The 25,971-nt window shown below is 40.0% G+C and overlaps 2 protein-coding genes across 2 annotated transcripts; both read right to left on the bottom strand.

Annotated features, from left to right (window-relative positions):
* Positions 1–4,935: 4,935 nt before the first annotated feature.
* shisa4 (shisa family member 4) lies at positions 4,936–9,625 on the bottom strand. The gene is made up of 5 exons (XM_089009384.1): positions 9,343–9,625; positions 7,063–7,240; positions 6,626–6,762; positions 6,362–6,553; positions 4,936–5,097 (listed from the first exon to the last, which is right to left on the bottom strand). The coding sequence occupies exons 1-5, from the start codon at positions 9,440–9,442 to the stop codon at positions 5,057–5,059; spliced, it is 648 nt and encodes a 215-aa protein (XP_088865510.1). The 5' UTR covers positions 9,443–9,625; the 3' UTR covers positions 4,936–5,056.
* Positions 9,626–10,275: 650 nt separating this feature from the next.
* ipo9 (importin 9) lies at positions 10,276–25,693 on the bottom strand. Its single transcript, XM_089009382.1, has 24 exons — positions 25,299–25,693; positions 21,127–21,188; positions 20,881–20,967; positions 20,603–20,804; positions 19,609–19,697; positions 19,434–19,520; positions 19,239–19,358; positions 19,012–19,112; positions 18,142–18,200; positions 17,918–18,069; positions 17,758–17,856; positions 17,584–17,690; positions 17,229–17,368; positions 16,979–17,141; positions 15,668–15,894; positions 15,423–15,571; positions 15,128–15,256; positions 14,778–15,053; positions 13,637–13,803; positions 12,668–12,801; positions 11,853–11,972; positions 11,668–11,784; positions 11,521–11,597; positions 10,276–10,917 (listed from the first exon to the last, which is right to left on the bottom strand). Exons 1-24 carry the CDS (start codon positions 25,447–25,449, stop codon positions 10,807–10,809), a joined length of 3,126 nt encoding a protein of 1,041 aa, XP_088865508.1. The 5' UTR covers positions 25,450–25,693; the 3' UTR covers positions 10,276–10,806.
* Positions 25,694–25,971: the final 278 nt, after the last annotated feature.

The following is a 25,971-nucleotide window of genomic DNA, read 5'->3' as shown; positions in this document are numbered from 1 at the left end:
CGATGTTTGGGAATGAGCAATAGCAATGGTACTACAGTGACACCTTGAAATACAAATTTAGGTACTTCTTTGACCAACTTATTTGGAACAATTGTGTCTCAAATGACCTTTTGCCCTTGAAATGAATGGAAATGCCATGAACTCATTCAAGCCTCCCAAATAAAGCAAACACAAAAAGTGTAGTAGGTTTCTGAAGATAAATGGGACTTTATATTATCAGAGCATTCACAATTGTTTTAAATGAAAGGAATTAAACAGTTCACATCCTGGTTTTTGCTTTAGTTTGAAGGACTCCACATTGCTTTATTAAAACTACAAGCTCATTCAATATGACTTAGTCCTCCTAAATGTTACATTTTGCAAAAAATAAAAACCACGGGTGCTCACACTTTTTCATCATCTTTTTTTTTGAAAAGATAAAAACTAAGTATGGTGAGACCTCAACTTACGAACTTAATGGGTTCCCAGACAGAGTGTGTAAGGCGAAAAGTGTGTATCTCAAAAAAAAAATCCCATAGGAAATCATTAAAATGGGAATAATCCGTTCCCAGGTTTCCATAAAATTTACTTTTCAACTAAATAAGCCTTAAAAGTACACACAACATACCTTATTCTATGTATAATAAATGTGCTATTGTATTGTAATGAAAGAAATACACTGCATTGTATCATAAAGTCACTTTATTTACATTTGTGATGGTCATTTATGGCTTGATGGAATGGCGTTGAAGGTCGAAGGTCAAAGGGAATTGCTGTTTGGAAAGAGAGGCGCATTACATGAAGACTGTAATTAAAGAAATAAACTGTGCTGTAAAATAAAGTTTTATTTACCTTTTTGATGGTCGTTGATGGCTTATGGAAGGAGAGTCACCTTCCATAAGGACTGTTGGTAACTTAACCTCTGGTGCTGTTCGGTCGTGTGCTTCCGCCGAAGATCACTCCGCCAGCCGTGGTGGGTGTGTATTATGAAAATAGTGCTTATTATAAGGTTTAATTTTCATAAATTTGACGTAAGACGAAAAGTTTGTAAGTTGAGGTGTTTGTAAGTTGAGGTCTCACTGTATTCTATGCATACAAAAATGTCAGAAGACTGAAATGTTTAACTGTGCAAAAATGTTTCATAACAAGAACTGTACATAGTCCAAGTATATTAACCGACAAGTTAAACTTCGTGGATGCAGACGGTTTTAAATGTAAAATAAATGTACATACAGTAATATGAAATATTCATCCATCCGTTTTTTTTAAATCTGATTATCCTCACAAAGGCGTTCATTGGGCCAATCTCAGCTGCTTTTGGGGAGTAGGTGGAGACACCCTGAAATTGTTGCACATGTATTAAAACGTTCTTTCTCTCCAAGGATGGAAAGTGGAGATTTGATTTGCTGCCATTTGCCACTTGGCCACTTAAAGGTGCTAAAGAGCACAATGCACTGGATCTTTAATTTCCTGTATCTCTGAATTAAAAACTAGTAATAATAATGAGAATAAAACAGGACCCAGACGACATACATTCCAAAGTTAAACTTTATGCCAATAGAAATAAATTATTCACTCTTGTTATATATTACAATGTCATAGCTTCCTTTGTAGGTATTTCTCAACTGATAGTAAATTTTATACGGCACACGCAATGAATGTTAAAAAAAACAACACAAACTAAAAAACATTGAGGAATTCCTAAGTGGAGTACAGGTTAAAGCGTTCAAACAGTTCAAGTGTGCTTTACAATGGCTCAATAATTCTGGACATAACACATGAGCGGAAGTGCGAATAAGAGGAAAATTGCTGTTTGTCAAATAAACGTAGTGGTCGAAACCTTTGAGATTTTTTTTCACATTATATAACGAACTAATAGAGTTCAATTTCAGGACAATGGAAAGCCAGATTATCATTCCAGTATCATTTTCAAAAACAATCTTGTAAAAACACCACAAAACAGATGAGCAGTGTGATTTCAATATCTGAACTATGATGTATGACCCGTTAAAATGGATTTACACTGCAGAGCCAAGTGCTCAATTCTGATTGAATTTGGATAGAAAAACTCTACACACCCTTATTCAAGGGCCAGGTATTTGTGATTATTAACTCAAACACTGCCATTCACGAATGTATTTGGGAAGTGAAAATATGGCATAGAGCGCTATTGCCGAATTTGTTGGGGTTCCAATAAAGTGCTGGTCAGACCTCCGGCATTGTTTTCCCTTCCACGAGCGGGCAGCATTTCCCCTTTTTTCATATTAGCGCTTAGTTACAGCTCCAGCTGTTGTTAAGGCGCTATATAAATCAATATGTATGCCGCCCTCATTTCAAGCTCATATAACTCCAGACCCATCTAATTTATAAATTAACTCTTTTTTTCTGATGAAAAAAGAAAGTCTAATGTTTCTCACATTGCATTGAATGTTTATGTAGTGCTAAAACTCAATATTATGTGGGTCCTGGAATTTGAGTAACAATGACAAAAACCCTGGCACTGGAGTGGACACATTTTTGCACGTCTGGCAGTGAATGAATTAACAAAAACAATAATAAAAGCTTCAAGAAGTTCACCACAGTTCTAAACAAATTATATTGGAGAGGGAAAGTAAAAACTGAAGTACACTGTACTGAAATAACGTGGTCACACAAGTGTGCATACTCTCATTTTAACAGGAATGTTCAGAGTAAACCGATCACATTAAAACTCCTGTCAGCACACTGCTTCTCCCCAAAATGAAATTAATCATTTCTTGTACGCTTACAAAAACGTGGCAATTTAACAGCAGTTGTGTTCTTTTGCTCTTTCAGTCAAAAGTCCAAGTGTGTTTTTGTTTCTCTTGCAACACGGCAACTAATAGCTCGTGTAGTAAATTGATCTTAATGACGGTGTACCCTTCATATACAACGCTAATGGGGTGTCTTTTTTTGGTCGACCACGTATCACTTGACCCTCGCAGCGTAAACCCAATGATAGTTTCAGAGCAACGGTGAGGCGGAATGTTGAGTGTCCAGTTCAAAAATTCAAAGCAGCTTAACTGAGCAGCAACTCGTCCCCTGACTTGATATGTTACACCAGAACCAACAACCATCGCAACAAATATTCAATAATGGATATCAAGCTAACGTATCCAACTATGACTTCAATGTAAATTGAAGTTCGACTTCATTTTGTGATGGAGAAAAGAAAGGAAGTATATAGCATGCTGATGCTAGTCAAGGTGTAGCTAGCAGGAATACTTAGCTTCGACTAACAAATGAACAACAATATTGTGTTTCGACGAATGGGAGAATTCGAAGTAAATAGCAGCGCCACATTGGAAAGAAAACAGCATTTTAAATGTCACATCTTGACATTTTGTTAAAGTGCTCTGGGAAAGTTAGCACGTTCCGTCCGACGCAGAGTAAAGATCTCACATTATTCTCATTTTTCTATTGAAATATTTTGAACTGTTCTTGTAAAATCATAACTTTTTATAATCTGAATAATTTTATTATCAATTTTACATCTGTTTTTTTTTTTTTGTAAAAACTCAACTTTTTTCAATCATGTGAATGAGCACTCTTTGGTCACTTGGTTCATTGTAAAATGCTTAACGTTCTGTTCTGTAAAACAGAACTATAGAAAGTATAGATTAGAGAAGAAAGATATCAATCTCAGTTACTTTATAGTTTGGCTCTGTAATGAACAGTTTTAGATCTTCGTTGTCATTAAATTCAATTCATTCAAAAATATCCCGAATTTGTTTCCGCAAAAATGCAGAATTATGACTATTACCATTAAAATGACAGTGGTATCATATTCTATTAAGAAATTTTTGCTCTTTTGAGTACATTTTTTTCCACAAAAATATAAACTTCAGATTCAATAATAATAATAATAATAATAATAATAATAATAATAAAAATAATACATTTCATTTAGAAGCGCCTTTCAAAACTCTCAAGGTCACTTTACAGTCACAAGATAAATAGCTAATAGCTAGCTAGCTAGATAGCAAATAGGTAGCCAGCTAGTATTTCTAGTCACATTTCTGACTTCATCCCTCCTTGACTTCACTACTTCCACCAACATTTGTGTTGTTCTTTTTTTCCAAAACGTTTCGCATAATATTAAGACTTAGTTCTCCTGGAAAAATAAGTTTTTGTTCCCAAAATTTCTTCTCAGTGTGGCACTTAGAAACTGCTTTGTACCAAAGCCATGACTCTTAAATCAAAAATGCATCATTTGTACTGCAATTGCATATGTCGCTGTATTCCAAAAGAAAACAAATATTAAAAAAAAAATCCATCATGAAATGACATTTGTGGATCAGTCGCAGAGATGAGCAAGTGTGTTGCCTCATGTCACATTTACTCTACTTGACAGCAAGCGTCAACATGTATCTGGGAAAAGGATAATCGAAAGAAACAAATGATGGAACGTCACAATGTTCATACCCTGTTATCTCATCCAAACATTATAGCCTGTCAAATGTTTGGATGCACTTTGCCGTCTTCTGAGTGACTTCGGTTCACCAAAACTATTTAATACGAGGAAATTCAAACCGCAGCGGGTTAACGAGGCCAGTTTCTAGTACAGGTTTACAGCAGGTTGGGGCAAAGAAAGAGTCTTTTCAATAGTTGACCATAAAATGTGCAAACACACTACATTTGCAAAAGGAGGGAGACAAGTGAAAATGTTGTTAGACTTAAAAAACACTAATACAGTAAAGTCTCGTTATATCGATATTCTCGAGAGTTGGAAAAAATATCGATATAACCGGACTATCGATATATCCGATCCTGCGGCATGTAAATTTTCTCCTTGCGTTCATAGAAATAGTATCGTAATAAGCAGTACTATCGATATAACAGATATTGATATAACAGATATTGATATAACGAGACTTTACTGTAAATATATATATTTTATCTTTATGCTGAATGAAAACTAAAGCATTTGTTGTTGAGATGTGTGTGATCCTTTTTTTTTTTTTTCAACAGTCCCCGGAACTCCCTTCGCTGTCACTGGCGGCTTTCAATAAATGCGAGTGTGTGTGCCGTGTGTGTTTGTGTGAGTGTGTTTAGCTGATCAGTGGCCAGGGTACTGCGGAGGGGAGTATGGTGGAGGAGCTGAAAAACAGAGAAAATATTATAGTCAGGAAAGTCACAACATATCAATAATCAATGCACATCTAATCCATTATCAAATAATTACATAACTATTTTGCAATTCATTTTAAGACATTTATTTAAAATGAACAAATCTGTAGGAGATTTCTGTTGTCTCACACAAATGCAGACTGATAGTGATTAATCAATTTGCAAATTATTTCGAGTCCATGATCAACACGGATGCCTATTTTGTGACTTGGTGAAGGCTAAACAAGTGAGAAAATCAGAGCAGTTTAGGATTGTACTTTTTTCGGCACTGCCAATTAGAAATGATGTACTTTCATTGACTAATTCTACTGTATTACCCAGGATTATAAAGTGCACCTTCAACGAATGACACATTTTCAAACTTTTTCCGTAGATTGTATAAAGAGCACTGGATTATTAGCCACACGATCAACTTTTGAAAACATTGAAGGCTTTTCCATGCACCTTATAGTATGGAAAATACGGTATTAAAAAAAAATCCAATTCATAGGGAAAAAAATGACAGATGAATAGATTATTCAATTGATGAATACCGGATTTTTCGGTGTATAAGGCACACCCAAAAGACTTGATTTTCTTCAAAAGATGACCATACAAGACGCCGGTGCGTCTTGTATGTGAAGTAATATTGAGCCACAACAGGTCTCACAACTACTGTCAGCAACCGCCAACTCCATTTCCCCTCTGTAGAAAAAGTTGTGTTCAACCCCTGCCTCTACTCTATCGCCTTATAATGTGGGTGTGTCTTTGGACAACGTTTCTATATTTACATATTGTAGTTGGAAACTTCATTCATTGAAGGTTCGCCTTACAGTCCGGTGTGCCTTATATATGGAAAACGTTTGAAAATACACCATTCAATGGGTGTGCATCTTATACGATGGTGCGCCTTATACACCGGAAAATACGGTCGATTATTTGCAGCCATACATCATTTTGAGGATATTTATGATGGTACTCTTTTCCTTCAACGATTACTATGTTTATGCAATTTCCATTGTGAATAAAAAATCAAAATAGATTCAGAATTTGCCTTATTTTCACTTCAAACTGTAACTCTCCAGTGCTTGCTGTAAACATTGAAGTGCATTGTATATTATTAGAGAGGATCTTGTGTTATGTGGAGATGACGTCTTCAGCAGTGTGGTCGCACCGCTGAGGTGGATTGGCTCACATTGATGTGAGGAGCTCCACCTACATTGTGCAATTACACTGATTACAATGTAGCGATTACCTTGGCTGTATGCAGGATCCATATGGGGAGGAGGATAATGTCCAGGATGCATCACGGGGTACTGCGAAGGCATGCCCGGGTACTGGGGCGCCATAGCAAACCCCGCATGCGGATACTCGGACGGCCCCAGTGGTTTTCCATAGGCGTCGTAGAGTGGCTCAACGGGGTAGCTCGCCATTGGGATCTGTTGGGCTGGAGGGACAAAGACGTTTGCTTTGTGGCATAAGGGACGTTGACGACTTACAGGTGGACCAGAAGACTTACGGTCATAAGGTGTCCTGCCCCGCTGCAGCCTTCTCTGATAGAGATAACAGCAGGAACACATGAAGCAGCACACCATAGTGGCGATGATGGCCACAAAGAGCAGGATGGATGAAGCGATGCCAGCTAACGTAGTCGGACTAATAGGAGCCAAATGTCACGGATTAACACAATGCAGTACAAATACACAAATGAAACAACATGCTGGCCTTACTGTATTTGTGTTTTTCACATAGATCGAACCTATTACCAGCTCTTCACCGAAAAAAAAAAAATCCAAGGCAGCAATTAACTCATTCACTGCCATTCCCGAATTTATTCGGGAATTGAAAAGATGACATGGAACGCCATTCCCGAATTTTTTTCATATTTTGGTTTTTCTCACAAGGGGTGCCAATGAAGCGCTGTTCAGACCTCTGACAATGTTTTGCCGTACCGACCTGAACTGGAAGAGCATGCACCGCTTTTGTTCACGCTCCGTAATCATCTTGAACGCGTCCAGGCAACAGTAACGGCGCTGACAGTTTCCGCAGCAGAAGGTGATGAGTGGGCAGTCGAACCCGTTGTGCCACGTGCCGTTCTTATCTACGTACCACAGGCAGTCCTCATTGGCTCCAACTGCGGACAAATATGCAAATGCAACATTTAATTTATGTTAGGGCACAATTGCCCTCTGGGGTACTGCGAGTAGTTTCTAAAATGACCCTCAAAACAGGATCCAACATGAAATCTTATTTGGGTGGTGATCCAATTGGGCCACCCTTTGCCATGGTCTTGTGGCACAACGAGAACTGCCACTGGCCCCTTTAACACATGATATAATACGATATGGTTCAATTATTATTTCATATTGTGAAACCAATAAAGGTTTGTCTTATTATTCACCCACAGAAAACATTTTTTTGTTCTTATCCTGTGACTGTAAAGTGACCTTGAGAGTTTTGAAAGGCGCTTCTAAATGAAATGTATTATTATTATTATTATTACAGTAAAGTCTCGTTATATCGATATTGGTTATATCGATAGTACTGCTTATTACGATACTATTTCTATGAACGCAAGGAGAAAATTTACATACCACAGGATCGGATATATTGATAGTCCGGTTATATCGATATTTTTTCCGACTCCCGAGAATATCAATATAACGAGACTTTACTGTATTATTATTATTGAATCTGAAGTTTATTATTAACCATCTTGATACTGAATTATTTCAGGCTTTGACAAAATATTACTTGGCTGTAGTTACTTCTTGTCCTATGTTTTTTTTTCAGACTAAAATCTAACTGTTTAAAACATTTGACATTTTTTGGGGGCATCATATCTTGTTCAAGCCATACATTGTGGAATGACAACACCCCCTTTTTTTGCAGGGCAATAAATAAGATCAACGTGATACGACAATTACAAGTGACTCATTAAATGAGATATGGTGCTTTGGTTGCTTACCAACACTCGTATAAGTCGTGAAAATAATATGGTAAAAATATGGAAAATAATATGGTACCCTAAAGGAGGGATCTCAAACCCGCGGCCCGCGGGCCAACTGCGGCCCCCGAAAGAATATTTTGCGGCCCGCCTTGATATGAAAGATTGTTAGTGCGGCCCACATGATTGATATGAATAAAACTTGTGTGTGGAGCTGAACAAACCACGGTGGGGTAAAAGGCTCTGAAGGGTGGCACATCGGTCAGACTGTCCAGTGCTTCGCTCACTCATTCATTTATTCCTCCAGTCAGATGGGCGGAGGAGAAGCCGTGAAGCCGCCGACTCCACTCAGCTCCTATCGTCCTCCCCTGCTCTCAGCTCAGAAATGAAAAAGGCGCTGTGATTTCTGATTCGGCCTGCGCCGTGTCAGTAGCCATGTCCATCCTGGCCGATCGCGCTCAGAGAGTTGCTGTGTGTTTGTTCTGACTTATAATAGGCACGTCGCGAGTGAAACTGAAACTTAACAGTAAGTGCGTTTACCCGGCACTTGAGAAATTCGGATAACTGTCGTTATCCGATACGATTAGAGAGAAAGAATTGCGTTAGCTATCCGGATCTTTCTGCCATGTATACGCCTTCTTAATAATCTGATGTTTAATAACATCACAGATTGTAAATGCGCATGCGCCACAGATTTTGAGAACATTGGAATGTTTTATCTGTGCTTTTCTTGTGGAAATCCTGATGCGGCCCAGCCTCATCCAGACTCTGCCTCCAGTGGCCCCGGGGTAAATTGAGTTTGAGACCCCTGCCCTAAAGTCTTTGAGGGTAACTTGATATAATTTCAGCAGGCTGCAAGTATTTTAAATAAGATTTGATGACCTCGCCATTCGTGAAAATACCGACCGGAAGTTAGCACACTTCTGGATAGCAAATACGGAAATGGTGCGTCCATATTGTCCATTCATTTGGGTCGGTGAGTCAAAAGTACCCGGATGTTAAATTTCGACAGCAAGGATAAGAAATATTAAGGAAAAAAAGTAAAACAAAATACGTACTTATAGTTTTATGTTTTTCTTAATTACGCATTGTGTATTAAATGTCAATAAACATATCTGTTATGGAAAAAAATCCTGAAATTACACCAACATTCGCGCGCGAATAAACGATTTAAAGCCCGAAATTAAACAGGTAACGGGTGACTTTCATGGGCCAAGGTCAACCATTGGCCATGAACATTTAGCTAGCATTGCGGCTTGGATAACAAGGGATTAACCCCAAAATCTTACCAGGAGATGAGCAAAGGACAAAGATTAGCATCGCCAAAACAACGGGAGTCGTTGTCTTCGACAGTACCGCTGATGCGCTCGTACCCGTGTGAAACGCCATTCTTGTCCCGCATACAAAAAACGGACTTGATGATTAACTGTTGTTGTCACACATAATCGAAGATGGAAAGGAAAATGAGGCGTTTCGGCTACCGGTGGTTTATCCGTCGAAAATGACACACTAACATACACTGACGTCGTTCAACCCCAGCTCGGACGATGGCGGTGCTTTCATGGGTTCACTAGAAAATGTCGGAATTACCGATGTTTCGTGAGACAAAGGCTCAAAAGGTTCTTTCTGGTTTTCACCACAGAACCGCAGCTGCTTCATCATAGCTACAAAACACGACTGTTGTCGTTTGTCTCGATAATTTATTATTATTTAAGAATTTTATGGACAATTCAATTAGTGCTTCTCTATAAACACAAATTCGTATGGAATGTTCACGGGTTACGAACGCACCCCGTGGGCAGGTAAAACATTCGAATGGCCCAAGGAAATGGACAATTTGACGTGGCTTCAAAATCAGAACTGCTAACCAACGAAATTTACACGATAGTGGGATATTGCTGGGACGATTTCTTTGATGAAACAACCCCCACCACCAATTTGTTTTCAACAAATGACACCGTATTTTCCGATGGAAAAGGCGTGCCGAACTATCAGGTGCAGCGTAAAAGGCGCAGGATATATATATATATATATATATATATATATATTTTTTTTTTAAGAAAATGAAGGTTTTTGTCTCTGGAGAGCCTGGATGTGCATCATATCTAAAACTAAACAAGCTGCCTGTTTCTGAAAATGTATCTGAGTGAGGACTAATGCCACAGTATTTACAAAAGGTATAGTGAAAAATATTTTGATAGTTACTGAAAGTACAATGTAAATGTGGAAAAAGCTGTCTGTGCAGACTTTTATTTAGAAATATTTTTAATACCCACATTTCTGCAGGTATAAGGAAACAAAAAGTCTGGGAATCAGTGACACCCTCCATGACGATAACGAATAGTCATTATTTCCTGGGAGGATAAGGCCTACAAAATTATGAGGAGGAAGTTTTTACTTCTTGTGTTAGGTGGAGGTGGTTCTATCCGTGTATTTTTCACACAAATAAAAACAGGCAGCGTTATTAACAGAACTTGTCAAAGAGTTCATATCTCACAGTTCACCTTGCCCACCATGAAAGCCTTGACCTCCCATTCGAGCCTCCTTTTCAGTTTCGAAAGTGTCACCAGGACACTGTCCTTTACAAATGTTGAGACCCATGGTGTCAGAGGGAAATACGTTCCATCTATTCCCTCTGCCATCAGCACATAATTGTCATTCTTCTTCGCAGGCGATTGATGCCGTGAGTGTCGGCGACGTGGCGACAGACGAAAGGCAAGCCGGAAAGGATGAAGGGAATGGATCAGCAAGGGCTAGAGGCCTATAGACTGCAGTGTTTGTCTCTCGTTGTTGTTGAGGTGGCCTGAGAACATGCTGTAGCACGGTTGCTGGGCAAACTGGGTCAAGAAGTCCGTCAGGTATGCCTAGGTGGGAAGAACAGGAAGTCAGAATTTGTTCAAGTAGGTTCAAGACATGAGGCCGAAATGTTTCAGTAAATCAAGCTTTTGAAGGCTTTTTCGTGTGCGTTATACATCGGAAAACACGGTAAATAGAGGTAGTTTGAGGCCAACAGATTGAAAGATGATCTGCTTTTTTTTGACGACGATACTAGTGCAGCGTGTTCTACCGGAAACAAATTCCTTGTGTGTTCTACATACTTGGCAATAAAGATGATTCTGATTCTGATTCAGTGAGCGGCACATCCGAAACTAGATACAGTATGAAGCATTTTTCATTTGCTGACTGAATGTTTTCAGAAATGACCGCTATGGTTGTTTGTTTCATGTCTAATAAAAATATGTTTCCCCTTAATACTGTATACACATATTTGTAATTAACATGTTTATACTGTACTCCATTTTCATGTTTTTATATTTCTAAAAGTTCATGCGGCATGAAAAAGTGGAGATGGCGGCCATTTTATTGTAAATGGTTACGGAAGCCATGTGGGCAGGTGTGACCACTACGTGGACATTAAAAACAAGTACTGTGGGACGCAAAAGAAGCTTGAATGCTGGTAAGTGTACCTGCAAGTCAATCTGATCCAAGGGATCATTTAAGGCATCGGGATCATCGTCGTCATCATCGTCATAATAGTCATCATCTGGAAGGCAGAACAAAATGGCAGAAGTTGAAAATCGGAAATACATATCAAGTGAATAAAGCTCATGTACCATATTTGTTGGAGGCAATGAGGTCTGATATTAGTTGCCCTGCCAGCCCTTCTTCGTCATCATCATCATCATCTTCGTCACCATCTTCCTCCTCCTCCTCACACATGCTGTTCGAATCTAAGGCCAAACACAAAATGGTGAGCGAGGCTGGGTTGAATCAAATGACCGCAAGTCTTGCTGGTCACCTTGGCTCCAATCAGCTGGGGTGGCTCGGCTGGCGTTAGCCTCCACGACGGTTGACAGTTCGTTGATGATCAGTTTAAAGATTTTCACCAGCAAAGGAATGTTGGTCCAGCGCTCCGGATCTGCCAAAGAGACATTCCGAACGGTCGTTCGTAAGGTGAATTCGTTCGTAAGTTGCTTCAGTGCTATATTTTGAATGGAATGTGTGTTTACGGCTTATATAAGTTGGTTTAAGGTTTATATAAGCATGTTTAAGGCTTGTATAAGTAACCTGTATTTGTTTGTACTAAAAAATAGACATTTAATAAAATATATACGCTCTAAAGATATGTGCAGGTACAACTAGAGGGAATATTACAGTATATATCTTACTAAAAATGTTCGTATGTACTGTTGTTCGTAACTTGAATGTCCGTAAGTAGGGGAGCGTCTGTGTTAAGGTCATTATTAATGAAGCAGGAATCAAAAGTAAAAACAAAACAATTCTTACATTTTTGGGAAGGCACAAAATGCCAAGAGGGAAGAGAAAGGATGGGCTAGTTGGGGGAGCTTTTATAAAGACGGACAGGATGTGACATCGTATAAAGCCAGACAGAATGTGACCTGACAGAAGTCCGAGAAAATAAAACGACGTGTAAGGAACTAGAAAGCATGTTAGAAATGTGTTTGTATAGCGAATTGCCCTAACAGTCGGTACTGTAAACACATTCGACATTAAATATGCATTCACCCTCCCACTTGTCTGTCCTCCTTCCTTTAATTATTTATTGATATTTGGCAAAATGGAAAAAAAGAGACATTTTTTTGCGTATCTTACTCTTGGCTGCTTTGGAGCGAGTGCGGATGCCTTCCGCAGGATTGTAGATCTCTTCCCCCTTCACCATGATGTCCTGGAGACGTTTGTCGTCTGTGTTGAGGCTATACTGCAACAGTTTACAAAGAGCCACCGTGCTGCAGAAAGCAGAACGTGACCAACAGAGGCTTCAGTATTACTGGCATCGGACGGAATTGTACCACATATTTAAAGATGATATTTTGTATTGCGGGTAAGCAGCGGCAGCCACACGCGCCAGCGTTCACTCAACACAGAAGTAACTCAAATAGATGGAAAGCTAGCTAGCTAGCTAATAGACGACTAATAGCCAGTGATCCATTTAGCTAGCGAGCTAGACAGCTAATATATAGCAAGCTAAATAGCCAGCTAGATAGATACCAGATACATCACAATAATAAATAATACATTTTATTTGGAAACGCCTATCAAGACTCTCAAGGTCACTTTACAGTCACAGGAAGTTTTTCTGTGGGTGAGCAGCGGCAGCCACACGTGCTAGCGTTTACTCAACCCGGAAGTAACTCAAAATAGATAGAAAGCTAGCTAGCTAGCTAATAGATGGCTAGTGATCCATTTATATTCTTCTCTTTCAGACCACTGAATCATTTTGTAGCTCGGCTCGGATACTCTTATTTTTTGCTTCCTCAGTGAAACGCGTCGTGACCATTTTACGAAATATGAATCCTTTCCCGACAAAAGGCATCATAAAAATTGAATGAGCAAGATGGTAGCATAAAATCGGGAAGCTCAAAAGGTCTGTGCCAGAACAAGGTTGACCAAATCCAGGTGGAATAGACCAAGCAGTTGTTTTCGGGATTTCATTTACTTATTTTCTATTTGAACTCTATTTTCTATTTGACGGCTATTTCAGTTATTTTTCCATAGCCCGTTGGTTGAGCTCACAAGTTTGACTTTGGAGTTTGCAAAGTGAAGGGTTAAAATAATCCTGACCTGACTTTACCCTCATACTGTCCATAGAAGAGGTGTTGCCTGCTCATCCACTCCGTCATGACGAACTCCAGCGCAGGTTTTCCTGTGGGGCCGGGCAAACTGCAGAGGAAGTCCAATAAGGGCTCCAACTGGGAGTGAACCAGGTGTGCAAACACCATAATAAGGGACTGCGGTCAGAGCAAGAGGAAGACAAAGGGGGAAAACATGCATCATTTCATTGCTTCAACTTATTTTACAGATGCTATTTCAACTTCCATGTGATGTTTGTTTGTTTATTTACTGAACATATAAATGGATAAGAGAAATTTGGCAGGTAGTAAAAGGAAGAAAAAAAGTTGTCTTCACAAATATAAACAAGCATAACATGTATTTTAATTCATTGACTGCCATTCCCGAATTGAAAATATGTGGAGCGTCATTCCCGAATTTGTTCGGGTTTTGGTTTTTCTTGCGAGGACAGGCAGTAAAGCGCTGGCCAGACCTCTGGCAATGTTTTTGCCCTTCTCCGAGGGCGCAGCATTTCCCTTTTCCCCATGTAAGCGCTTTGTTACAGCTTCAGCTGTTGCTAAAGCGCTATACAGAAAGTGCTTAAGAATGAATTACTTTGTATTGTCATATTATTTATATATATATTTTTTTCATGTTATTTTGACTTCAAGACGGCGCTGCGAGAATGGCTGCCTTTCCAGCCACTCATGTATTTTGTTTTTCTACTTCTTTCATTCCTTTCATCTTCCTTTCATTACTTTGCTGCTTTGCAATGTAAATTTCTCCATTGCAAGACTAATAAAAATCCAATCCAAATCCAATCCAATCTAAATCAATATGTATTTCATTGAATTTTGGACAGTCGCCCTCATTTCAAGGTCGTATAACTCCAGACTCATATAATTTAGAAATTAACTCTTTTTTTTTCAAATGAAAGAAGAAAGTCTAAGGTTTCTTACGCTGCATTGGAGATTTATGTAGTCCTAAAAGTCAATATTCACTGGGTCTTGCAATTTGAGTGAAAATGACAAAAACCCTGGCACTGGAGTGGACACATTTTTGTACATCGTCTCGCAGTGAATGAGTTAATTTGCTGCACCCAAGGACTGGTACAATATAGTATTATCCCAGTTCTATTCTTTTCAAGTCTTACTTGCATGACACTCAAAGTCTCTGCTTGCTGCATCTTGCTCAAGATGGCTCGTAGAATCTGGTCCAGCTGCTCGCCGAGCTGCGTGCCGGCCCGGGAGATGAGCGTAGATACAAGTCTCCCAACAAAGATGGCAGTAAACTCTGATGTCCTGGGGTCCAGTAACAGGTTGACCACCTGCATGACGTACCACACGCCGCTGTTGCCCTGGTCGTCACGCCACTGCGCGATCTGCTCCAAGGCGACCGAGACATATGCACGCAAACACTCGCCGCCATTCTGCAGAAGGAAAGAAGCCATTTTGCTCACATTGGTCCAATAATTTGGCATCTTTAAAAGTCCTCATTCTTTACCTGCATGACAGTGTTGTCATCGGTGCGTAAGGTGCACTGTGCCATAACGGGGAATGCTTGGCACACTAGCATCTCAGAAAGGGGTGGCTTGGTGTTGCGCACGACCGTGGTCAATGTGTCAATGGCTGTCTGTAATGTACACCACAGTATGAGTTTGAAATAAAACAAACGAATAATTTTATATAGAAAGAGAGAGATACAAATTGATCATAAGCTTTTCTGATTCATCCAAGTTAAAAAATTAAATTGAAGGCTTATTTCCTTATTGGCATTATTGTGCCTCTTGCTAACTTACAGCGCACAGTCCAGTTGGGATTTTATCAGCAGGGGCTTGCATGATGCTGACCAGCGTGGGGATGAGACGAATCTGCATGGGACCCTGACAGCCTTCAATCTGGGACAGTTCCTTGAAGATGCCCTGGGCCAGGGAAGCCACCACTGGGTCTGAGGAGAGCAAAAAAGATATTTTGTACTTGAGCAACAATTTAACGCTCTAATGTTAACCATTGGAAATAGGTGGCAGAGGTAGAGGTGCATTACCGTTGCTGTATTTGAGGAACACGGCGATGGTAAGGGGGCAGATCTTATTCTCTGCACTAGTAGTGAAGGCCGGGTCGAAGGTACACACGATGCACAATGTCTCCATGACCAGCGCCAGTACCTCGGAGTTAAACTGGGTTGCTAGCTGCACCAGTCCCTCCAGGACGCTGGGAAGGTAAGGCTGCAGGATGTGTGTGTTCTCACACAGCTTTAGTTGGTCACAATACCTGGAGTATACGTAATACACATTACAGTGGTACCTCGGTTTTCGACCTAAATCTGTTCCATAAACCAGTTCGAAAACAGATTTGTTCTAAAACTGAAACGTCACTTCCCATTAAAATCAATGTAAAAATGTTTCATCTGTTCTAGGTCTAGGAAACAACTTTTTCAAAACACTTTTAAAACTATTTTACAGCATAAATTGTATAAATACGTAATAACGGATCTATTATTGAGTCATTTGTAAAATACTATAAAAAATGTAATATGCTTTATTTTCACCAATTTTAACATCAATATTAACAGTGAAACATTAGAACGTATGAGGAAATGACACATAAGGAGGCGGAGGGGAGTCGAATGTTGTGCTCAGTTTGGTTTGGAAACCGAAACAGCACTTTCCATTATAATTAGTGTAAATTTTTAAAATCTGTTTCAAGTCTAGAAAACAACTTTTTCAAAGCACTTTTGAAACTACTTTACAGCATAAACCGTATACATAAGTAATAATAGAGAAGGTAATTTACCTTTAATACTATAAAAACAAACTGTAACATACTTTATTTTCGCCAATTTTAACATCAACATCAACATTAACATTGGAATGTATGAGGAAGTGACATATAAGGAAGCAGAGGGGAGTCGAATGGTGTGCTCCGTTTGGTTTTAAAACCGAAACAGCACTTCCCATAAAAATCAATGGACATTTTTTAATCTGTACCAATTCTAGAAAAAAAAAATTCCAAGTACTTTTAAAACTATATATTTGAGAACCGAATTTTGGTTGTATACTGGGGCATAAACACCCAAAATTTTAGTTTGAAAACCAAATGAGAACAGAGACGTTCGGAAAACCAAGGTTTGAGTGTCTTCATAAAATGAAACATTATTGATATGAGGGTGAGAAAATCTAAGTGCCCCAATTGCCAGATGTAGCTCTGATTCTCAATGTGCAGTTATGCTTTAAAAGAACTTATCAAGCAGTGATTTGACCTCTTCGCATACTAGCGTTTATTGTTACAATAGTATCACATACATTTTTGAACAATTTCAGCGCTTGTGCAATGAATGCCATGGCATGACACTTACCCCCAGATGGCCCTGACCGAAGATACGCGCACAGATGGTGGTTGGCCATCATGGAGACCGCTCACTGTGGCCTGCAGGAATTGCTGGATGAGCTCAGGAGACATGGCGGCTGTGAAGCGACTGGCTGCCCACAGAGCACGACCGAGGAGGAACGGCGACACCGCTGCTTGAGAGAATTGGACGATATAATCTTCATCACATTCTGTAAACTGGTGGTTTGGTTCGGTCGGGCATTCGGTTTCAGACTCACTTGCCAAGTTAAGGTCAGCCAAGACGACACTGGCCAAGAAACCGTGCATATCAAACTGGATGCGACCGTTTTTAACGTTCTCAGTGATGATGCTTTTAACGGAGCCAAGTGCCAACATGCAGGCCTCGTGGATCTTCCACCTGGGAAAAACAAAGAGAAATTTAAAGTGGAAATGTAAATTCCTCCATCACAAAACATCAGAATCACTCCTATGAACAATTTTGAGTTTCAGGATTAAAAACAAAGGAGTCGAGATTTGAACCCAGAACCCTAGAAGAGTGACACAGACACGCTAACAACAAAAATGACACAAAAAATGACTAAAAAAATGAATGAGCACAAACAAAAGGCTAACCAATGCTGATTGCTACTATTTTTGGCTTGTTCCGCCTCCTGAAGATGTCTGGTGGCCGCTGCCGCCAATGCAGCAGCGCTCTCGTTCTGGAACTCGGCAGCAACCGCCTGAAGACAAGAGTTCACATTCATCATCATTAGAAACAGATTTGTGAAGAACAGAGTATTGTCCTACCAGCAGAAGGTCCTGAGCGGAGATCCTGACAGTGTAGGAGAGCGTGTCATCGTCCTCATCCTCCACAAACTGGTGAGGGTTGGATGACCACACTTTGATCTGCGTGAAGGCAAAGAAGTCAGTACAGGATGGCACTTTGACCTCAGACACCATGTCTCACCTGGTCCTCTGTCATTTGCATGTAGAGAATGATGTAATAGATGAGCTCGGGCAGCGCCTTCTTCACTGTGCCCTTAAATTTGTTCTTTTCCATCAGTGTGTGCACAAAATCAAAGATGCTGAAAACCAGATTCTCAAAGCCTAAGACTTCACCTGCGGATAGAAAGAAAATGGGCAATGAGTAGGCGCTCAGGGAGACAGTACGCTTCATTGTCAGAGGCTCACCATCTGAGTCGACAGGATTATCCACTTCCTCTGTGTAGTTGACTTCCGTTCTGACATAAGTGGGCATGTTGGTTAAGGGATTTCAAGTTTTTTTTTTGTTACTCTTTCTTGTGGACTCTCCATTGCCTTTTATTTTATTATTATGCAGTGGTTAACTCCTTGCAATAATTGTATAACAGCTATTTGTTGCATGTTAAAATAGTCATGAAAACATCACCTTTGTGAGATTGCAATAATGGAAGCAGGATTTCTTTTTTCATCCCCTTTAATTGGCTCTCAACTGTAGCCACATGAGGACCGGTGTTAAGAGGCAACTGGGTATGGGATGATTAACCGTTTATTGTGGATTTAAAACGTCTTTGTTTCATTAACCCTTGTGCCAGCCCATCCATCTCATATTGATGGAGAATAGACTGAATAGAAGTTATCATATTTAAAAGTTTCATAATAGTGTATGCTTAGTTGGCCGAACACAAGGACTACAATGGAAGCACAGAAAATCTGGGGTCAATCTGAGGTGAACAGACACAACCCGTTAACTGTCATCATCAGGTGGGAGATCTGGCCTTAGGCGGAATTTAGGACTTGGTAAACCCCTTCACACGAAGAGTTCATTAGCCAGGTTACAAATCTATCAGTTCATGGAAAGACAATCCCTTAAAATGTCTATGTTCTGTTGGTTTATGGATGTTGGTGCTTGCACCATCGGACGTCCAGTGGTGTGGTTTTCAAATCAAGAAAACTGTGTTTTACTAATGTATCACTTAAATTTGCATGTACTCTCAATACATAGCTTGGCAGAGGGCAATCCACCCAGTCACATATCTGTTGATTGTGTAGAGTGGTTCCCCCCAAAAAATAAAAGGATATAAAGCCGCACTTTCAGTCAGTGTGTTCCAAACGATGGGCAATATCTGCTGCATGGAAGACACCATGGGCTTAGGGAAGTTCTGTACCAATGCCGTTATTGCCTGCAAAAAGAAGGTGTCATGATTACAGTTTGCATTAAAAGAGGTAATTGAGGGTGGGGGGGTTGTTGGTTCGTAAAGTGATTGTTACAGAGTGAGCTGAATTTGTGTGAGTCCTTTTTTTTTAACCTTGAGGACCTCCATCTTCAGTCCACTGTCAGACGAGGGTCCGTCTGGCATCTGTAAAGCTTGCACAAATGCTTCTGTAAACTGCTGCACAACAGGGAAGATCAAGGCTTTGGCTGCACCCTGAAAACAACAAGGGAATGTAATTTAAAATAATCCTGAATGATAACCCTAAACAAATCCTGAATGTGCACTCACCTTTTCCAGCTCCTCAATAGCGCAAATGAGGTTGGCACAGGTGGTGAAGATCTCCACGGCTCTAGAACGGGTACGAATGCTGTACACCTACCACAGAAAAAAAATGCAGAGACAATTCAAACACAAACAGAACCTGTTCAATTTGTGAGGGTAGGAAAGGTACGAGGGTGGTTACCTCAGCCATGGTGAAGATCTTGTACATCTCAGGTAAGATGACGGGAGCTACGAGCGGCATTTGTGTGTCTGTCACTTCCCGGGTGAATTCTGGAGATGAAAACCAATGAAAATAATAACAATAATAATAATAATGCCTTTCAAAACTCTCGAGGTCACTTTACAGTTACAGGATAAGTTTTGCAGTGGGTGAGCAGCAGCAGCCACACGCGCAAGCGTTCACTCAACCCACAAGTCACTCAAATAGATAGAAAGCTAGCTATCTAGCTAATAGATAGCCAATAATAACAACAATAATACATTTTATTTATAAGCGCCTTTCAAAACTCTCAAGTTTACTTTACAGTCACTGGATAAGTTAGATAATGTAGCTAGCTAGCCAGCTAGCTAGCTAGCCAGCTAGATAGCTAATAGATAGCAAATAGATATCAAATAAATAAACATAGAGGCAAATAAATCAATTAATGCGTGCTTGATAAAGCGAATAAAAGACAAAAGGTTCCCCCTTTTTTAAATACTCAGAAATTAAAGAAATATACAGTCAAGTCTCGTTATATCGATATTCGAGTCCGAAAAAATATCGAAATAACCAGGACTATCGATATATCCGACCCTGTTTGCATGTAATTTTCTCCGTGCGTGCATAGAAATAGTATCGATATAACCGGGACTATCGATATATCCGATATCGATATAACGAGACTTTACTGTATAACCAAATAAAAGCTGGATCACAACGCTAGTGTGGAAAAAAGAGAAATTCTGCCCCCTCGTGGAAGGGGAAACAGAGGTCTGGCCAGTGCTTTATCGGTACCCCCAGCAAGAACAAACAAAATCTGAACCAATTTGGGAATGGCGCTCCACGTCATATTTTCAATTCCTGAATAAAATTGGGAATGGCAGTGAATGAGTTACGAGCCTAACTTGTGTCTGGTATGAATGGTTGTAGCTCTGTCAGTGCTGTGATTGACAGCTGATGAATCTTGCGAGCGTACCTGTAAGGACCCTCATGGCACCGTGCACGGCACTAACGTCACCGCTGACCAACATTTCCATCAGCAAGGTGAAGAGCTGAGGCCAAGCCTCGGGCCAATCCCAGTGAGCGATGGCTGACACGGCGTACGCAACGCTGGAGCGCACCTTGCTGATGGATTCGCGCAGGCCGCTGGGCAGCAAGCTCCTGATGGCGGCTTTGGCCTGCAATGGAGCAGAGAAAAAATTAAAATGCGGGATTTTGACTTTGATTGGAGCAAAATGGAGGAACGTTCGGTACCTGGTCGGATGTTTCAGGGTGGCGGAACTTCTCAGAGTGGGAACACCAGTGAGTTTCAACATACTGCTTCAGGATGACTGACGCTAACTGAGGAGAAAGGTTGTACAGTCAAGAGCTATGATGGCGCTAAAACCCTATCAATTCATACAATATGATACATATTGATTTATATATCGCTTTAACAACATATTCATATTGCAAAGACATTTAGATCTGAAACGCATGTCCATCTTCACACCAACATACCTGGCGGATGGCGAGAGCTCCTTGGGGGTCAACTGTTAGTTCAGCCAGGTGGACGCCAAACTCTGTACACAGTAGAATCAGAATCAGAATCATCTTTATTGCCAAGTATATAGAACACACAAGGAAATTGTTTCCGGTCGAACACGCTGCACTAGTATCATCAGCAAAAAAATTGCAAAGAGGCACTATACAATTCCATTTGGGCTACTGTTCAAAGAGTTAATGGCTTGGGGGAAGAAGCTGTTTAAATGTCTGCTGGATTTGGTGCGCATGGATCGGTAGCGCCTGCCTGAGGGGAGTAGCTGGAAAAGGTGGTGGGCAGGGTGCGGAGGGTCCAGTATGATTTTCCGCACCCTAGTTTGGAGTCTTGCAGTTGGTAGGGCGGTGCCAATAATTTTTTTTCCGCCGTCCTAACTGTCCGTTGAAGTCGGATTTTGTCAATTTTTGTGGCGGCCCCGAACCAAACGGTGATGGAAGAACACAGGAAGAACAGAATGAAGCAAATGAAGCAATGAAGCAAAAAGATCAATTTGAAAGACATTCGGCAAATTACTATTATATATTTTTTTGATCTGATTGATAATTCTTCTCCCAAACAAATATATTAACATAAAATTACACATCAAACTACATAAATAAAAAAATTATGTATTTTGTTGTGTTTTATCATATATACATGTACACACGATACATTTTCCACAACAAAACGGGTGAAAAAAAGGATAAAAACATGTGAAATAACATCGAATTAATACATGATTGAATAAGGACAGAATATTTTCACAATCGCAATTGTTACGAATGGATGAATAAAAAAATATTTAAAAAATAATTAAAAACATTTCCTGATAATAATATAGAAACAGTTTGCATTGTGGCAGTTCAAATCGTACAAAAATAAAAACTAGATGTCATGAAAGATTAACGTGTTTAGATATGTTTTGTAATTATTTAGGAAAATGCTTGAAAAGAAATATGATGGAAAATTCCATGCATTTTTATATTCTTGAAAATTAATACATCTGTAAAAATAAGATACCCAAATTTATTTTTCAAAAATTACAGGAAATGGAAGGCGATTGATTCAGATGATCCTGTCAAATTGTGGCATTTTACAATAATAATAATAATAATAATAATAATAATAATAATAATAATAATAATAATAATAATAACACATTACATTATAAGCACATTTCAAAGCTCTCAAGGACACTTTACAGTCACAGACAAGCATAGGTACTATAATAAATAAAATACAATCACAAATAGAATGCAATAAATAAAATACAACTATAAATATTCACAATGACATGTGCCCGGGAAAAACGTTCAAATACAGTAAAAGGAATATCCAAATAATTGTAATATTCTTAGTGAATTGAACCACCAAATTCCAGCTTGATATTTCTAATAACTGCACAGCTTCACAGTACCCTCCTTTTGACATGTAAGAATCCAAGATCAAAACGAGTGCTTTCATCTCAAAGTGACATGAGGCTGGTTTGGACAATGTTCATGCTGACAAGGGGGGGCCCGCCTAAAGGGTCCACTTCTATTGCTGTACCAACTAACGTGAAAGTCACAGACAATGGACACATGCAAAATGCCGTAACAATTATTTTGTTGAGGCTGCTGTTTTGGCACAGTCGTATCAGAATAGGTTCCGTCGCCAGCCTCACACATAAGATCTCCGACCAACTAATGTGAGGACATGGATGATGAACCGTTTACACCGCAGCAAAATAAAAAATGCTGTCAGAATAATATGCTTACAAATAACCCAACTTTGCCATTTTGTTATAGAAGCCTTTGCTCGGTTCTCAGCAAACATGTGTAACAATCACTTCTTCTTCTTCTTTTCCTTTCGGCTTTTCCCTTCGAGGAATCGCCACAGCGAATCAGTGTCCTCCTTCTTCAGAGGTTTGATTCACGTTTGTTTTGGCCAAGCTTTTACGTCGGATGCCCTTCCTGACACAACCCTCTGTGTGTAACAAGCACTAAGTGGTGAGTGACAAATGGGTTACGGTGATCTCAAAAATGGTTTGACACAAAATTTCTTGAACACCATCCACGCCAACATTTCCTGGCCATTATACTCGAGGAAAGCACTCGTGAACTTTTCATATTCTATTAGTACCCTCTCTTGGTGGAAAGTTGACACTGCAGCCTGGGAGATTTTCCCCCCCCCCCATGTAAGGGCAAGTCTGCTTTGGTGTGATAAATAAATAAGTGGAACCCCCAAACACCCCTTTAAACTCATTCACAAATTTATTCTGGAATTGAAAATATGACGGAGGGCGCCATTCCCGAATTAATTTGGGTATTGTTTTTCTTTGCTTGGGTGCCGATAAAGTGCTGGCCAGATCTCTGGCAATGTTTTTACCTTCCACAAGGGGCAGCATTTCCCTTTTTTCCATGTTAGCGCTTTGTTCCAGCTTGAACTGTGTTAAAGCGCTACATAAACTAATATGTATGTATTGCATTGTATTTTGGACAGCCGCCCTCATTTCAAGCTCATATAACTACAACCCCTTATAATTTAGGAATTAACTCGTTTTTGTTTTGTTTTTTTTAGGATGAAAGAAGAGAGTCTAAGGTTTCTTACGCTGCATTGAATGTTTATGTAGTACTAAAACTCAATATTCTGTGGGTTCTGGAATTTGAGTGAACGTGACAAAAATCCTGGCACTGGAGTGATCATATTTTTGCACATTGTCAGGGATTGAATAAGTTAACGTACAAAAGTAAAATTGTCATTCTAAAAACCTCTCTACTTATATACAATTTTGGCGTAAAAACGGTCTTAGCATGGTCATGTCTTGATTTCTTTACGATATATATTTCGTCATTGGCGAACTACATCTGAGTTTTTCACCATGTTTAAATTGTATTCAACTTAACTGCCTGGCTGTCAACATCATTACTGCTAAAATGCAGTCGCCAATTAGCCGATGTTACATCTTTTTGACAGACACATCACACATTTAAACACATTTGATTTACTTGTGCTGCCATCTTAGATTGTGTGAGCATTTGCCACCGAAAGTGTATGTGATGTGATACAGGTCGATTTAGAGACATTTAGTCCCAAATCCCCACACAATGGAGACTCTTTCGCGGGGAAACTATGAGCTTCAGTGACAGGGAGTGTTTCCCATAGTAACCGTCCTATGAAATGGACTAACCCATTAAACTAGTTATGATCATATTTCCTCAATTCACTATTGTTGGTTTTGACATCTAAGGACGCGTTGCTAATTAAGACGTAGCCAATACAGTTCGTGTTACTCAACAAAGACCAGACGAGTCTTGGCTAATGTGTTAGCCTAATAGACAAGTCAGGTTGTCACTGCGGTCAAGCCAGCCTCCAGTCTCAAAACTCAAATGGGCTGCCACGGCTATTGTGAATACTGTGCATTACGGTAATATGTCACTAGAAAGCAACGTTGGCCACTTTCATAATAAAATCGTCACAGCTAATGTTTGAGAGTCGTTTGCTTAGATCTCAAAAAAAAAAAAAAAAATCAGAAATAAACACACAAACACACAAAGGGTGAACCTTTTGCCCCTTAAAATTTATTTTTAATAATTTTTGAACTACAACTAAAATAAACATTTTATAAATAGCTGTCATGTAGGTAAAATGTCAGAATTCAGTTCAAAATGTCGATTTTATAGAGCTTTTATTTTGAAATTGAACATCAGATATGAGCGAAGGTGATCTGAGTGGCTAGCTGGGTTGCACGAATGAGTCAAAAAGCTTGTTTGGTCGCAGGATAACTAAGATTGTGTATTTAATGATCTTTTAAGTATCAGGTGAAACTGATGTAAAATTTCCAGTGACTATTTACCATCTCAACTTGGGGCTTGTCTGGAAATTTTTATCCGCCCATGGTGAAATTATGCACTGACGTGAATGCATTACCCGGGTTTTACTTTGAAGGTGGTGAACACCGCTCGCTGGCGGGTGTTTACCGTAATGCACACTTTTCACATTCCCAGTGGCGGCTCACTTGACTTCAGCTTTGCGAGTATGCAAAGGCTGATTGAACACAGTAGCTTTTCCGCATGGCGTTCGGTGTCCCACTCCTTTCCCCTCCTTCCCGCCGTTAACCCAACGACAGCACCCGGGACACGGCCGATAGTCCCACTTCCGATCGACCGCTCACCTTCCGTCACTTCCAGCACTTTAATCTGCTCCTCGGCGGCGGCGCGCACTTCTTGAACCGGGGACAGGATGGCCGTCAGTGTCTCCATGAGAGCCTCTTTTAGCCCCTGCTGGACCGGGCCGGCCACCGAACCCGACCGAACAGCGCTCATGCCTGCTATGTATTGTATTGTTTTTATTTTTCTCCTCCCTATGGCACTACTTCTTCTACTACTACTGACACCACCACCAGTGGAAGGAGTCAATCCACTAGCAGCTGCCCTAAGAGAAGCAGCGAACCTCGGCCACAAAACGCTCAGCGCGCCAATGCATGGAAAAGCCGGAGGTGGGGACTTTTTTTTTCTTCGACTGTCGACGGTTGACGATCAGCTTTTCGTACACAATACTGCCTTCTATTGGCCACGAGTGGTAATGAAGTGGAACCAAATATGGACTTAGTTGAACGTAATGCATAAAATAAAAATGACGTGTCTGGAAGTGTGTGGTTATACACTCTTCTGACTTGTGTGTGGGTAAAGTGGATTCAGTTCCCACGGTAATGGTGTGGGTGTGAATGGTTGTTAACCTCGACTGACTCGCAACCAATACAGATAGAACTCCACCATCGTCCCGAAACAAGATTGGATAACGTCCAGCACATCCATGCGGCCCTCTTCGGGCTAAACGGAGTTAAA

This window comes from Hippocampus bargibanti, linkage group LG12, assembly GCF_051943395.1.
Source record: "Hippocampus bargibanti isolate YZ-2025 linkage group LG12, ASM5194339v1, whole genome shotgun sequence".
Lineage (NCBI taxonomy): Eukaryota > Metazoa > Chordata > Actinopteri > Syngnathiformes > Syngnathidae > Hippocampus > Hippocampus bargibanti.
Note: the sequence above shows the minus strand (reverse complement) of the source record. Positions and strands in the feature narration are given on the sequence as shown.